This window comes from Populus nigra, chromosome 2 (genome assembly GCF_951802175.1).
Source record: "Populus nigra chromosome 2, ddPopNigr1.1, whole genome shotgun sequence".
In the NCBI taxonomy this organism is placed as follows: Eukaryota; Viridiplantae; Streptophyta; class Magnoliopsida; order Malpighiales; family Salicaceae; genus Populus; species Populus nigra.
Window position 1 is genome coordinate 35,659,523 of NC_084853.1, and position 12,099 is coordinate 35,671,621.

Sequence of the window (12,099 nt, forward strand, 5' to 3'; positions counted from 1 at the left end):
TCATTAATGGAGGTGATGTTGTGAAAAATAAAATGTCATCATGGAAGCTGGATTTTGTCCACACTAAGATGATGTACATGCTGGAAAAAGATAGCGGGAGATTCATGTGCGTTTGCGTGAACGTCACGCATAACCTTCATTTTTGAATTAATTAATATTTTATACATGTCTAAATATTAAATTGCTCCTGATTAAATTTGATAATCATAAAAAAAACCAAATGAAAAAGAGATAAAAACCCATTGACCTAAGGTAAAAACATTTAATTTTAGGACATTGCAGTAATTTTAATGTACAATTAAAATAAAAAATTAGAAAATATGCTTCTTATTAATTTTTTCCTCTAAGGATATATAAATTATTTTACCGTACACAAAACGACAAAAAAACCACTTTACCCTTGTTTCTAAAGCCAATAATATTTTGTTATGAAAGCTAAAATCATAATTTTTTTATTTTAATATGCAATGGAAATGAGTCTAGAGTAATAATAAAAAGCGCTATAGTAATTATACTACCCTTTTAGTTTTTTCAATGAGCAAATAAGTGCAAGAAGAGATTCTAACTTCAACTAAGACTATACATAGATAAGTATAAAAAGAGATTACAATGCTAACTAAATATTTAAGTTGTGAAGTTGAGAGACATGTATAATTAAAAATTACTAATCTAAAGGCAGGTTGAAAAACTGAGAAAAACTCGATTTGATCTAAAACAAAATTTAAAGTCTTTTTGTACAAATAACTGTAAAAAGAGATTCTAATGTCAACTAAAGATTAAAAGATTTTAACTCTAACTAAAAACTAAGTCGTGAAGTTGAAAGGTCTCCATAGATAAAGATGTCCAATCCAAATATAGGGGTGGATCATCGGTCAAAACTCGATTCAATCTAAAAAAAAAACTTGAACTTTCCATATTTTTTCAATATTCAAGTGATGATATCTTAGATCAACATAGGTCAACCTAGATTAACTTACCGTGTCCATTACCCAGGTCATGGATCCAACTGGGTTTAATAACTTTATTTTATAAAAATTATTTTTATTTAATTATATGATAAAAAAATAGACAATCATAGTAAAACAACCAAATAAAATATAAAAAGAATAATGTTGTATAAAAAAGAAAGCTTGCTAATAATAATAAAAAAAAAAGTCTCTATAATCTTTTAAAAAAAACACAATAAAAATTTAATAGTATTAAATAAAAGAATTTTTACTTAGTTGAACCACATTTAACCACAGGTCAAATTAGAAGTCTTTAAACGCAATAAATGAATACATGAGCATTTCAAACGTATTTGTTTTATATAAAGATTTATATTTGCAGTAAAAATTCACAGATTGAATATACAACAAAAAACAAAACGACACAAAATACAAAAAAAATACGAGGAACCCATAAATAAATCAATGAAGATCCCTAATTTTTTCTAGAATTTTCTGATATAAAAAAGAAACTCATTTGACCATATATCAAAACAAAGAGGAATAAAATAAATGGAAAAGGTATAAGGGTGTATTTTGTCAAACACATCCTTAGTCCAAAGCTATTCGGGTTGGCTGGGCCTTAGGCCCAGACCTGGCCCGCCATGAAAACAAGGTTTTTCTCTATTCTTTTTTTGGGATGGATCTAGCCCGGCCGTACTGGCGGGCTAAACCCAACGGACCTGGCTTAGTCACTGGCTTGAGCTAGTGACCAACTTGGGTACTATCGCTTGGCAACAGTGCCAACATAATTAAAAATGCAACGCGAGGAAAGAAAAAGAAAGTACTGACTTGGAGCTTGAAGACCGAAGATAAAGAGGTTGGTGACGACCTGGCCAAACAATGTCCTCTCCTTTGTTACTCTTTATCTCCTCATTTCTCTCTCTCTCTCTCTCTCGTTCTCTTTTCTCTGTCCTTTTTTCCTCTGTTTTTTTCCCCCTGTCCTTTTTATTTTTATTCCTTTTCTTCTTTTTTCTTGGATCAATTGCAATTGAACCCCTGTATTTCGACGTCATTTACAAAACAATCATTGGTTTTGAATTTAATCAATTTAGTCCTTAATTGACTCTTTAACTTTTATTTTTTTCAAAATTACCCATGAAAAAGTCAATTAAACTCCTGATACCCCGCCTTTTCACTTTAGTTCTTAGACTTTAATTTCTTGCAATTTTAACCCTAATCAGCCTTGAATTTTAATATTTCTTCAATTAAGCTCCTAATTCCATTACTTAAACTAAATCAAAGTTTAATTAAGTCCCTAAATTTATCAATTCTTTCAATTTCTACCAAAAATGACTCTAAATTTATAATTCCACCCTGATTAGTCCTTAAAACTCTCAGTTTGTGTTGTCTTGACCCCATCTTCAATTTATTCTTCGTTTATTTTCATTTCTTTCTTGTTTTTGTGAATTTGTGTTGTAAAAAATAGGTTATGACAATAATAATCATCCTCCCTTAGCATGCCCAAGAAAATTACCATAATCTCTTGTCACACCAAAAGGAATGATCATTCTTCTTTAGCACGCCCAAGGGAATGAGCATCCTTCCTTGGGCACCCCTAAAGAAATGAGGTAATGTGAGTCTGGCAAACATGCTAGACACAAGGTACTTGGACTTCACATATAGTCAAATCCAAGGTAACATAGGTCTAGTAAACATGTCAGATCCAAGAAACTTGGACTTGGTAGTTAACCAAGTCCATTGCACTTGGACTTGTCAATCAGTCAAGTCCAAGAAAACGTGAGTCTGGCAATCATGCCAGAACCAAAGTAGTTGGACTTGTCCATCCGCCAAGTCTAAGTTAATGTAGGTCTGACGAACATGCTAGACCTAAAGTACTTCAACGTGGCCTTCCTCCAAGTCCAGGGTACTTAGACTTCAGTTAGCCAAATCAAAGATAATGTGAGTCTAGCAAACATGGCAGGCCCAAGACATTGAAACTTTACAGTTCGACAAGTTCAAAGTACTTAGACTTGGCAAATAGCCAAGTCCAAGGTAACGACCATCTTCTTTTGGCATACTAAGGGAATGCCCATATCCTTTTTTTTACACGTTTAAGGGAATGACCATCCTTTGTTGGGCGTGCCCAGAGGAATAACCATCCTTCATTATCATGCCCAAAGGAATAACCATCCCACTTGGGGCATGCCTAAGGGGATGATTGTCCTCTCTTAGGTCTATCCTAGGGAAAAAGCTCCACCTTCATCGGCCCACTACAATTGACGTCTTAGACTCCAATCTCCCTACACTTTTTAGGTGTATAAAAGCCCTTTAATGACCCATCATATTTGTATCAAATATTAATATAGATGTAAATGATATTTATATCTCATTGAATGCTATCAGGGTAAAATTACACTCCATACTCTCATTTTCACAAAAGGATAAGACTCATGGGTTATAAATACACCATGAGACCTTCAAAACAAATATTAACAATCTTCATTCTTTATTGCATATATATTTTCAAAGTATCTCTCTCTAGAATATTCTTGTATTTTCCCACTTTAAAAAAATATTTATTTAAGCATCATTGAGTCCCTGCCTCCACTAAAAAAACCTTTTATAGGCACTAGCTGCAAGCCACCTTGGCTTACAAAGCACCAAATACAAGTTATCAACCACCTTTATTAGAGAGAATGCATTAGATTGTTAGGATCAATTGACTAACTGATTATCCAACCTGGAAGCTCTATTGCTAGGCTACTTAGATTTTTAGAACTTCATTAGTGGCACCGTTTGTGGAAACATTTTATAAAAAGTCATAAATAGCTTTATTGTTATACGATTTTCCTTAGATACCGTTATTAATGGTAGTTAATCAGGACACTTCTGAAATAAGATGATTTAGTGATCTTTCTGTCGTAGCAGATACATCAACCCCCACATAGCCAATCCTTCAATAGTTGATAGAGAAGATATAGCTCCTTAACCAAACAGTTCTAGGAAATCAACAAGCCAAAAAACAAATCAACGACCACTGACTAAGGCTCCTCCTCAGCAAGTAGTTGCATCTCTACATTCACCTCCACAACAACCTGCTATACCAAGAGCCCGTAGACAATTACACTATCTAGAGGAGACTAGACAAATTGACATTTATAGAAGTTCCTCAAGGGACCACTTATGTATTTGCCACACCCATTGATAAAATACTCTAAACGTACTCCCCCTAGTTATTATGGGATCGATGTCGGTTATTATAACCATCGTTCTACACCAAGCTCTTCGGGCTCCCAAGATCTCAACAGAAAAAGAACTAGGAGACAGTCTATTTATAAGCATACCCAGGGGAATGTTTATAACCCTTATCAGTGGAGGGTTTCTCTCATTGTCCAAACATATTGAACACTCGACTCCTTGATGACTATTTGTCCATGAACATGAGTTTGGACAACTATGATGGCTTAGCCTACCTAAGGGAGCATATGCAAAATGTGTGCAGTAGCTTGAAGTTGATCATCTAAGATCATGACTCAATGTGCAAAATATTCCCTACTACCTTTAGAGGATTTACGCGTATTTGGTATAACAACCTGAAACCAAACTCTATTGAAAGTTTCAATGACCTATGTGCCAAACTAATGAAATGCTTTAGCACCAACATACCTGCCAAGAAAACCTTCACGGAGCTTTTCAATGTTGCCCAACAAGAGAGCGAGTTTACACGGTCATATTTAAGGAGATTCAAAATAGAGATGCTCAAGGTATAAGAATTACTTGAGTATTTATTTAAGCATCGTAGAGTTCCCACTTCTACCAAAGAGGACCCTTTGCAGGTATTAGTCGCAATCCACTTTGGCTTATAAAGCACCAAACTTAAGTTATCAACTACCTTGATAAGAAAAATACATGAGATTGTTAGGACCAACCGATTATCTAACCCGAGAACTATATTTTTAGACTACTTGGATTTTTGAGACTTCACAATAACGTATAATTATCTAGAAATTTTATAAAAGAACAATATTTGAATTCTGAAGAGAAATGTCAAGAATTCTTGTAATTGATGATAAACAGTATTGCAAGAATTTTGTCAGGTTTTATTTTTTCCCGGAGATGTAATGGTGTTCAGATGGCTGCCATAGTAATCTTGAGTTTTGTGACCAGTTGCACATGTTATCATTATTGGCAAGTCAAGAATTAATTATTGCTAAATTACTTATTATTATTATTAATTTTTTATTCAACTAAAGCACTTGGCTTTTATTTCTTAATTTATCAATAAAGTAATAACCAACCTGTTTAAATGGAGTGTTTTATTAGTTTTTTTTTGTCTTTTAATATTTATTTAATATTAATAAAAAAACAAGTTATTAAAACATAAATAAAAAACATTCATGATCATGATGTGATGAAGGTTGTTAATAACTCTATCTGTAATTTTTATTTTATTTTATTCTATGAATATATGTATTTTTTAATATAATAAAATCAAGGATGGTATTTTACTTTGAACTTGAAGTATGCTTATTTTACCCAATATAAATAGATAAGAATTCTTTTTATGTGAATGGATTCGGGTAAAACTTGAAATAAAAAAAATTAGTTTTTTGAGTTGGGTATAAATACTCTTCAACTTTACTCTAACTTGATCCAAATTACATTAATAATCTTAAAGTGTACAACACACACACATATACATATACACACACAGAGAGATTATTATTTTATCATTGAAGACTTCCTTTTTGTTTGGGTGTATAAATTAGTCAAAAGAGGACATCCCACTTTCTCCTTTGTTGGTCGCAGTAGCCTTGTAGCTTTATCTTTGGCCATGTGATACATGTTTACTTTTCATATGATCTCAGGTTTGAGCCCTATGATTGTCAATATTAATGGTTATTGGAGGTTTATATGGTTGTTAACTTTATGGTCCATAAAAATTAATCAAGGTGCGTGTAAGCTGATTCAAACAGCTTACATAAATAATAATAAAAAAAAACAATGCAAGTGACACTGGTTGATGAAGCCATTTGCTCTTAAGCTTTCTTTATTTCCTTAAGTATCTTCCATTACACGATGGAGATCTAAAACCCAATTTCGTTTAATATTTATTTGGATTTTGGATAAGATATAAATAATAATTTTGATTTCAAAATTGATTATAAATAGTTGTTCTATAACGGATTGAAGTCTAATAGTGCGATTCAAGAATTAAATTAAGAAAGTGATTGGAGCGAGGTTAAAATTGTAATTTTAAAAAATTTAATTTTTTTATTTAAATTTAATTTTTTATCTTTTAAAATTATTTTAAAACTAATGTTATGTGCCTCGTACCTTTTGCCGTAGGGCTAGCTATTTACATACTTGGAGCCCATCGCGTATTCTTGGCTAAATTAGCCCATACTCAATCCTAAAAACAATCTCGCTCGTTCAGAAGGCAGAACGGACTGTGGCTGCCATAGGGGAGCGTGGAGAAGAGAAATGGCGGTGAAGAGGTTTATAACTTTAGAATCTCTTGGTCTCTGCAAATCTCACCAACTTAAGAATTTCCACCCAAATCATTTCACAATCTCTTCCAATTCATTTCATTATAGAACCAGGTAACTCTCTCCCTTCCCTTGTATTTTTTTTTTCCTGTTTTTTTTAGGTAAATGATTTTTTGCCTGTGAAGTGTGCATTTCACTTCAGCTTCTGTCATTTTCTTTTTCTTTTTTCTTGAATTCTGGAAAAAGAAAAAAGAAACATAAATTTTACCTGCAGTGTTTCTTAATTAGGTTTGAATTTTCATTTTTCAGTAAACTTCAAATTTTAGTGAAGATTAATTAAACTCATGGTTTAGTAGTTTGGTTGATGTGATGTGCAAGGTTCTTGGTCAGAGACCAGTGTATAACGTTAAAGGGCATCTTGTTCCTTTGTTGGGTCATTTATGGATTCACTCTTGTCCATCTCTAAACAATGTTGACAAAGTTGTGGAGCCAACCGAAAATTTTGAGAAAACCGCGGCGGTCTTTAGTGGTAGTGATGTTAAAGTGAAGAGACCAAAGCTCAAAGGCAAACGAGCGGTGGTGAGGTGGTTAAAGTTCTTCAGGTGGAAGAAGAAGAAAGAGTACGAGAGAATGACAGCTGAAGAGAAAATCTTATACAAGTTGAGAAAGGTGAGTTTTGGTTTTGTTGATTTAATGTGAAATATAGTGAGTATAATAGATTAGGAAAATCCAAGCCCATTGTTATTCTCTCTAATTTGAGCTGCTTCAACCATATGGATAGACACCTTGAGATTGATGTATTCTAGTTTTCCATATTTATAGACACCTTGAGATTGATGTAATCTGGTTTAGTAGCTTCATAATATTCTTTTGTTGAATGTTATGTTTTGTTTTCTTCGTACGTTTTGGTTCGGGGATTGAGGTGGGGTGCTCTTAGGTTTACTGTGTAGTTGAGGTTTTTATTTTGTTTCAAAATGTTTACTGTATAGCTCTTGTGATCTGCTTCAATGTATCTTGTGGCTTAGCTTGTTTTTTCTGCAGGCTCAAAGGAAAGAAGAAAGGTTTGTTCAAGCTTTGAAAAAGATTGAACCAAAAGAATCATCGGAAGCAACTCATGATCCAGAGATATTGACTCCAGAAGAGCACTTCTTCTTTTTAAAGATGGGCCTTAAGTGCAAGAATTATGTGCCCGTCGGCAGAAGGGGAATATACCAGGGTGTGATTCTTAACATGCACTTGCACTGGAAGAAACATCAGACTCTGAAAGTGGTGGTAAAGACATTCACTCCAGAGGAAGTGAAGGAGATTGCTGCTGAACTGGCACGATTCACTGGAGGGATTGTGCTGGATATTCATGAAGAGAACACAATAATCATGTACAGAGGGAAGAACTATTCCCAACCACCAACAGAGATTATGTCACCCAGGGTCACTCTCTCCAGAAAGAAGGTTCTTTTTTCCCTTCCCCTTTTTATTTTCTGAGGTCTTGATGACTGATTATGAAATTGGGTTTGGATGAATATCCATCATCATTATTTTAGGTCTTCATGTAGAAGCATGCAATGCATGCACAAAGTTTCACTTTTTATCTTGTTATTTGATAAGAGAGATCTTAAAGCCTTGGATCTTGCCTTCCATGAGCTGATTTCTTCTCTCCTCTAAACCTTGTGCAGGCTTTGGATAAGTCAAAATGCAGGGATGGTCTAAGGGCTCTCAGGAGGTACATACCAAGACTACAACAGGACCTTGAGTTGCTTCATGCACGGGCTGGAGGAAAAGTTGGAAAAGGAACTGAACCTACCGAAGAAACCCCTGAGACTGACATTGATGGTGCAGAATCTAGGAGCATTTCAAGCAAGCAATTGGAGAATTCAGAAAAGCTGAAAGAAATCATTGATAGGCAAGATGAAGGCTCTGAGGATGGTCCTGATACTGACTTAGGGATTGCATCAGACTCGGAAGATCTATCAGACATTTTTGAGACTGACTCTGACGCAGACACGGAGGAGACATCAAAACGTCCACTTTATTTGGAAGAGTTTGAAAAGTTCTCAGTTGAAGCAGACGGAGAGCCTGAAGATTTTGAGGAGCACTTGCGCCAAATATCTCTGGGCTCAAAAAAGGGAGTGACATCGGGGAAAGATGTGGATATCCCCACAGGGGTAGATGTCGATTCACCATCCTTTGACGAGGTTGATCGCATGTTTCTCCGTGCTGCTTCTCTTTTAAAGAGAAAGAAGAGATAGGAGACGACTGACTTATGACAGCGGTCATCACTCCGGACGATAGGTTTCTTTACTAGTTCATACGTGAAGCCTAGCAATATTTGATGGGCGTTGCATTTTTTTTTTCTGATTTAAAACCATTTTGATAGAAATGTTTGCAAAATGTGTTAGAATATGATGTTGTAGCTTTTCGTATTTTATTGTAAACATAACTTGGAACTTCAGAAACGTTGGTGATTACTTAGGTCCTATTTTATGTTTCATGGCAACTAATCATTTTTTAGATTTTTCTAATATTATTTATTATTAGAAAAATTAATTAATAAAAACACTTTTCAATTAAAAAAAAATTTAATTTGATTTTAAAAAAAATAATTTTATTTTAGATGAAATATTCTTTCTAGAAATTATAAAAAAATAAAAAATATCTTTTTATTTTTTAATTATTTCAAATTTGTTCTTTAATTTTTTTATTGTTATATATTTTATTTTGATTTTTTTTCTTTCAATTTTTTTCATTAAAATTTGAATTAATTTTATTTTTATATCAACTTTGATCTTTATTTTTGTATTGTTATTTGTTTATTTTATTTTTTTTTAATTGAAATTTTTTTATTTATCTATCAGATTTAGTTTTTTTATTTTTTTTATTATTTATTTTATTCTAAATAATTTATGAAATTAGATTTTTTTTTTATCAATTTCATTGTTCTTTAATTTTTTTTATCATTCAAATTTGGTTTCTGTTTTTTTATTAATATTTTTTTTATTTGAAATAATTTATGAAATTGAATTTTTCTTCCAATTTAATTCACTTTCAACTTTTTTGTTTGTTAAATTTAGTCCTTATTTTTTTATTGCTATTTATTTTATGTGAAATAATTTATGAAATTAGAAGTTTTTTCAAATTTTGTTTCTATTTTTTAATAAATTTTTAAAAAATTAATTAAAAAAGTGTTACTTTTCAATTTATTTTTCAAGATATTATCAAACATTAAAAGTGTTTTTCAATTTACTTTTCATGATACTGTCAAACTTCAAAAAATAATTTATTTTTCAGGAATTTATTTTTCATTAATAAATAAGGACTTAATATAATTATATATTCCCAACATGGTTCTACGATTGTTATTCGCTTGGTTTTCTGCCATGCCTGAAACATAGAGGTTTAAGTTCAACAAATTTTAAATAATGTTTGCTCGAACTCTTGGTGTTGTCAGCCCAAACACCAAGCTAAACCAATCTACACAAGTCTGTTGAACAACTGAACATTGAGTTCATAAATTTAATCACCAATGAAGCGAATCCAATAATTTTTAGATAATGTTTGCTCCTTGGACTCTTGGTGTAGTTAGCCCAAACATCGAGCTAAACCTAATCTACACAAGTCTATTGAACAATTGGACATTGAGTTCATAAGTTTAATAACCACTAAAGCGAATAATTTTAGGACTATAGAACTAAATCAAATTGCATATAACAAATTACAACGAATAGTGTTGTTCTAAGATTAAAACAATAATAATACCTATGAGTGAGTGAATTAGATGTTCTACTAATAATAACAAATATTGTAATTAACTCAATTAAGCACAATAAACATAATTAACCAAGAATTTAATTAAAGTGCTTAAAATAAAGAGTATAGAGATATAAATTGCAAACTCGATTTTTAACGTGGTTCAACAAGTCTACATCCATACCTCAAGCACCAAACTGGTCTTGAGTATTGTATTATTTACTAGTCCAAGCCAAAGATTACAATGTCCTTGATAAATCCTCAACAAGTCCCTTTTCATCACTTGATGAAATACCCTCTTCAAGATTTTTCACCTTGGTGAGGAACCTCACCAATGACTAAGAGTTTTTCACTTAAACTATTGAAGAATTACAATTGTTTGAAATATAACAACAGTCTCTTAAGGAGTAGATAATACAATTGAAGCTTATATCTCTATAGCTCATTTAATAGCGTTTAGAATGTATGAAAGTGTTTAAGTGTAGTGAGTATAAGAATTTATACTCTTGTGCAAGAATATGAAAGTTTTGATGCACAAATATAAATATGATTTATGATTGATGATTTGAATTTGTTTTTGCTCTTCAAATAGCTTGTGTGTGCGTGTAGTTCAATTCTGTACTAAATTCTTCAATTATATATATACATACATATATATATATATATATATATATATATATATATATATATATATATATGATTCTAGCAAAAAATAGTTATTTATAGCCGTTATTGTTCCTCAAACAACTCAATCGGTCGACCTGTTCCTGCAAATTCCCAGGTGTTCATCACGTATGAATAAACGATCGACCGATTCATGTAGAATTCCAGATTTATCAGTTTTAATCTTGGTGAATTTTTAGAACTATTTTATCAATCCTTTTTAAATGCATGCAAAGTGAAGTGTGTGTATTTATTTTAATTTGTGCTATCAAGTATGATATAAAGATTTACATTTAAGCACTAAAATAAACACTTAACAACCGAGTCTTTACTTGCTTTGCATCTTGGACTTGTTGATTGATTTCTTCATTCATATATCTTTATATAAACATGTTTAAACTTGATATCATCCAAGTATATCATTAGTCCTTTTCTATTTAATTATTATTATCAAAATACATAAAATATTAATATACGACCCAAAGGTCAACAATCTCCCTTTTTTATGATATATATATATATATATATATATATATATATATATATATATATATATATATATTTCTCTCCCCTTTAATCATGAATCATGTTTTATATCTATTCTTTAATTCTTTCCTCAATCTCCCCAATTCTCTCTTATTTTGTCATCAACGAAAAGAAAATAGAGAAATAAGACATAAAACCATTGCATAATGTTCAAAAGATAATATGCATTACAAAGTGAAAAGTAATAAAAACAAAAAAAAATGAAAATGAAAACATTAAATGATTACGGTATAATCGTTTGGGGTGGTTGGTAGCGAGGGAGTAAACTAACCATCATATCCTTCATATCGTGCACATCCTCTCGAATATGATGCATCTAGATCACCCTTAATATGCTCTAGTCGAACTTCCATCTTTGATCGCCAAGAGCTTGTACCAACATCTTTTGAAAAGGAAGCTTTAGGTAGCGTCTCAAACATATCAACAAACTCAACATTACCACCAATACTCTGCTCTTCTCTCTTATCATGCTCTTCTTCAGCATGAGCACCAATTTGGTCTTTAGACATCCGAACAACATCATTAGTCAAGACATACGTCATCTTGTTAAGTGGCCTGATGTCTATTTCCATTGCTTTTGAGTATGGATTCTTATCTTTATTGGTGAGCAAGATATCAAAATACTACAAAACAATAGTTAAGCATTGACCAAATGGTAAAGATTTTTCTTTCTGATCATGTGCCATAATGACAATATTCATCTTAATATAGGGGAGATTGATGCGATG

The 12,099-nt window shown here is 32.0% G+C and overlaps 1 protein-coding gene across 3 annotated transcripts; it reads left to right on the plus strand.

Moving 5' to 3' along the window:
* The first annotated feature begins 6,314 nt into the window (after window positions 1-6,314).
* Window positions 6,315-8,912, plus strand: LOC133681951 (uncharacterized CRM domain-containing protein At3g25440, chloroplastic). Of its 3 annotated transcripts, none has more exons than XM_062105161.1 (4): window positions 6,315-6,532; window positions 6,772-7,087; window positions 7,460-7,867; window positions 8,092-8,912. In XM_062105161.1, the coding sequence occupies exons 1-4, from the start codon at window positions 6,414-6,416 to the stop codon at window positions 8,662-8,664; spliced, it is 1,416 nt and encodes a 471-aa protein (XP_061961145.1). In that variant the 5' UTR covers window positions 6,315-6,413; the 3' UTR covers window positions 8,665-8,912. The 3 variants fall into 3 exon arrangements, with proteins under 3 accessions (XP_061961145.1, XP_061961146.1, XP_061961148.1); XM_062105162.1 differs by having other exon boundaries at window positions 6,775-7,087; XM_062105164.1 differs by having other exon boundaries at window positions 6,394-6,532; window positions 6,797-7,087.
* Window positions 8,913-12,099: the final 3,187 nt, after the last annotated feature.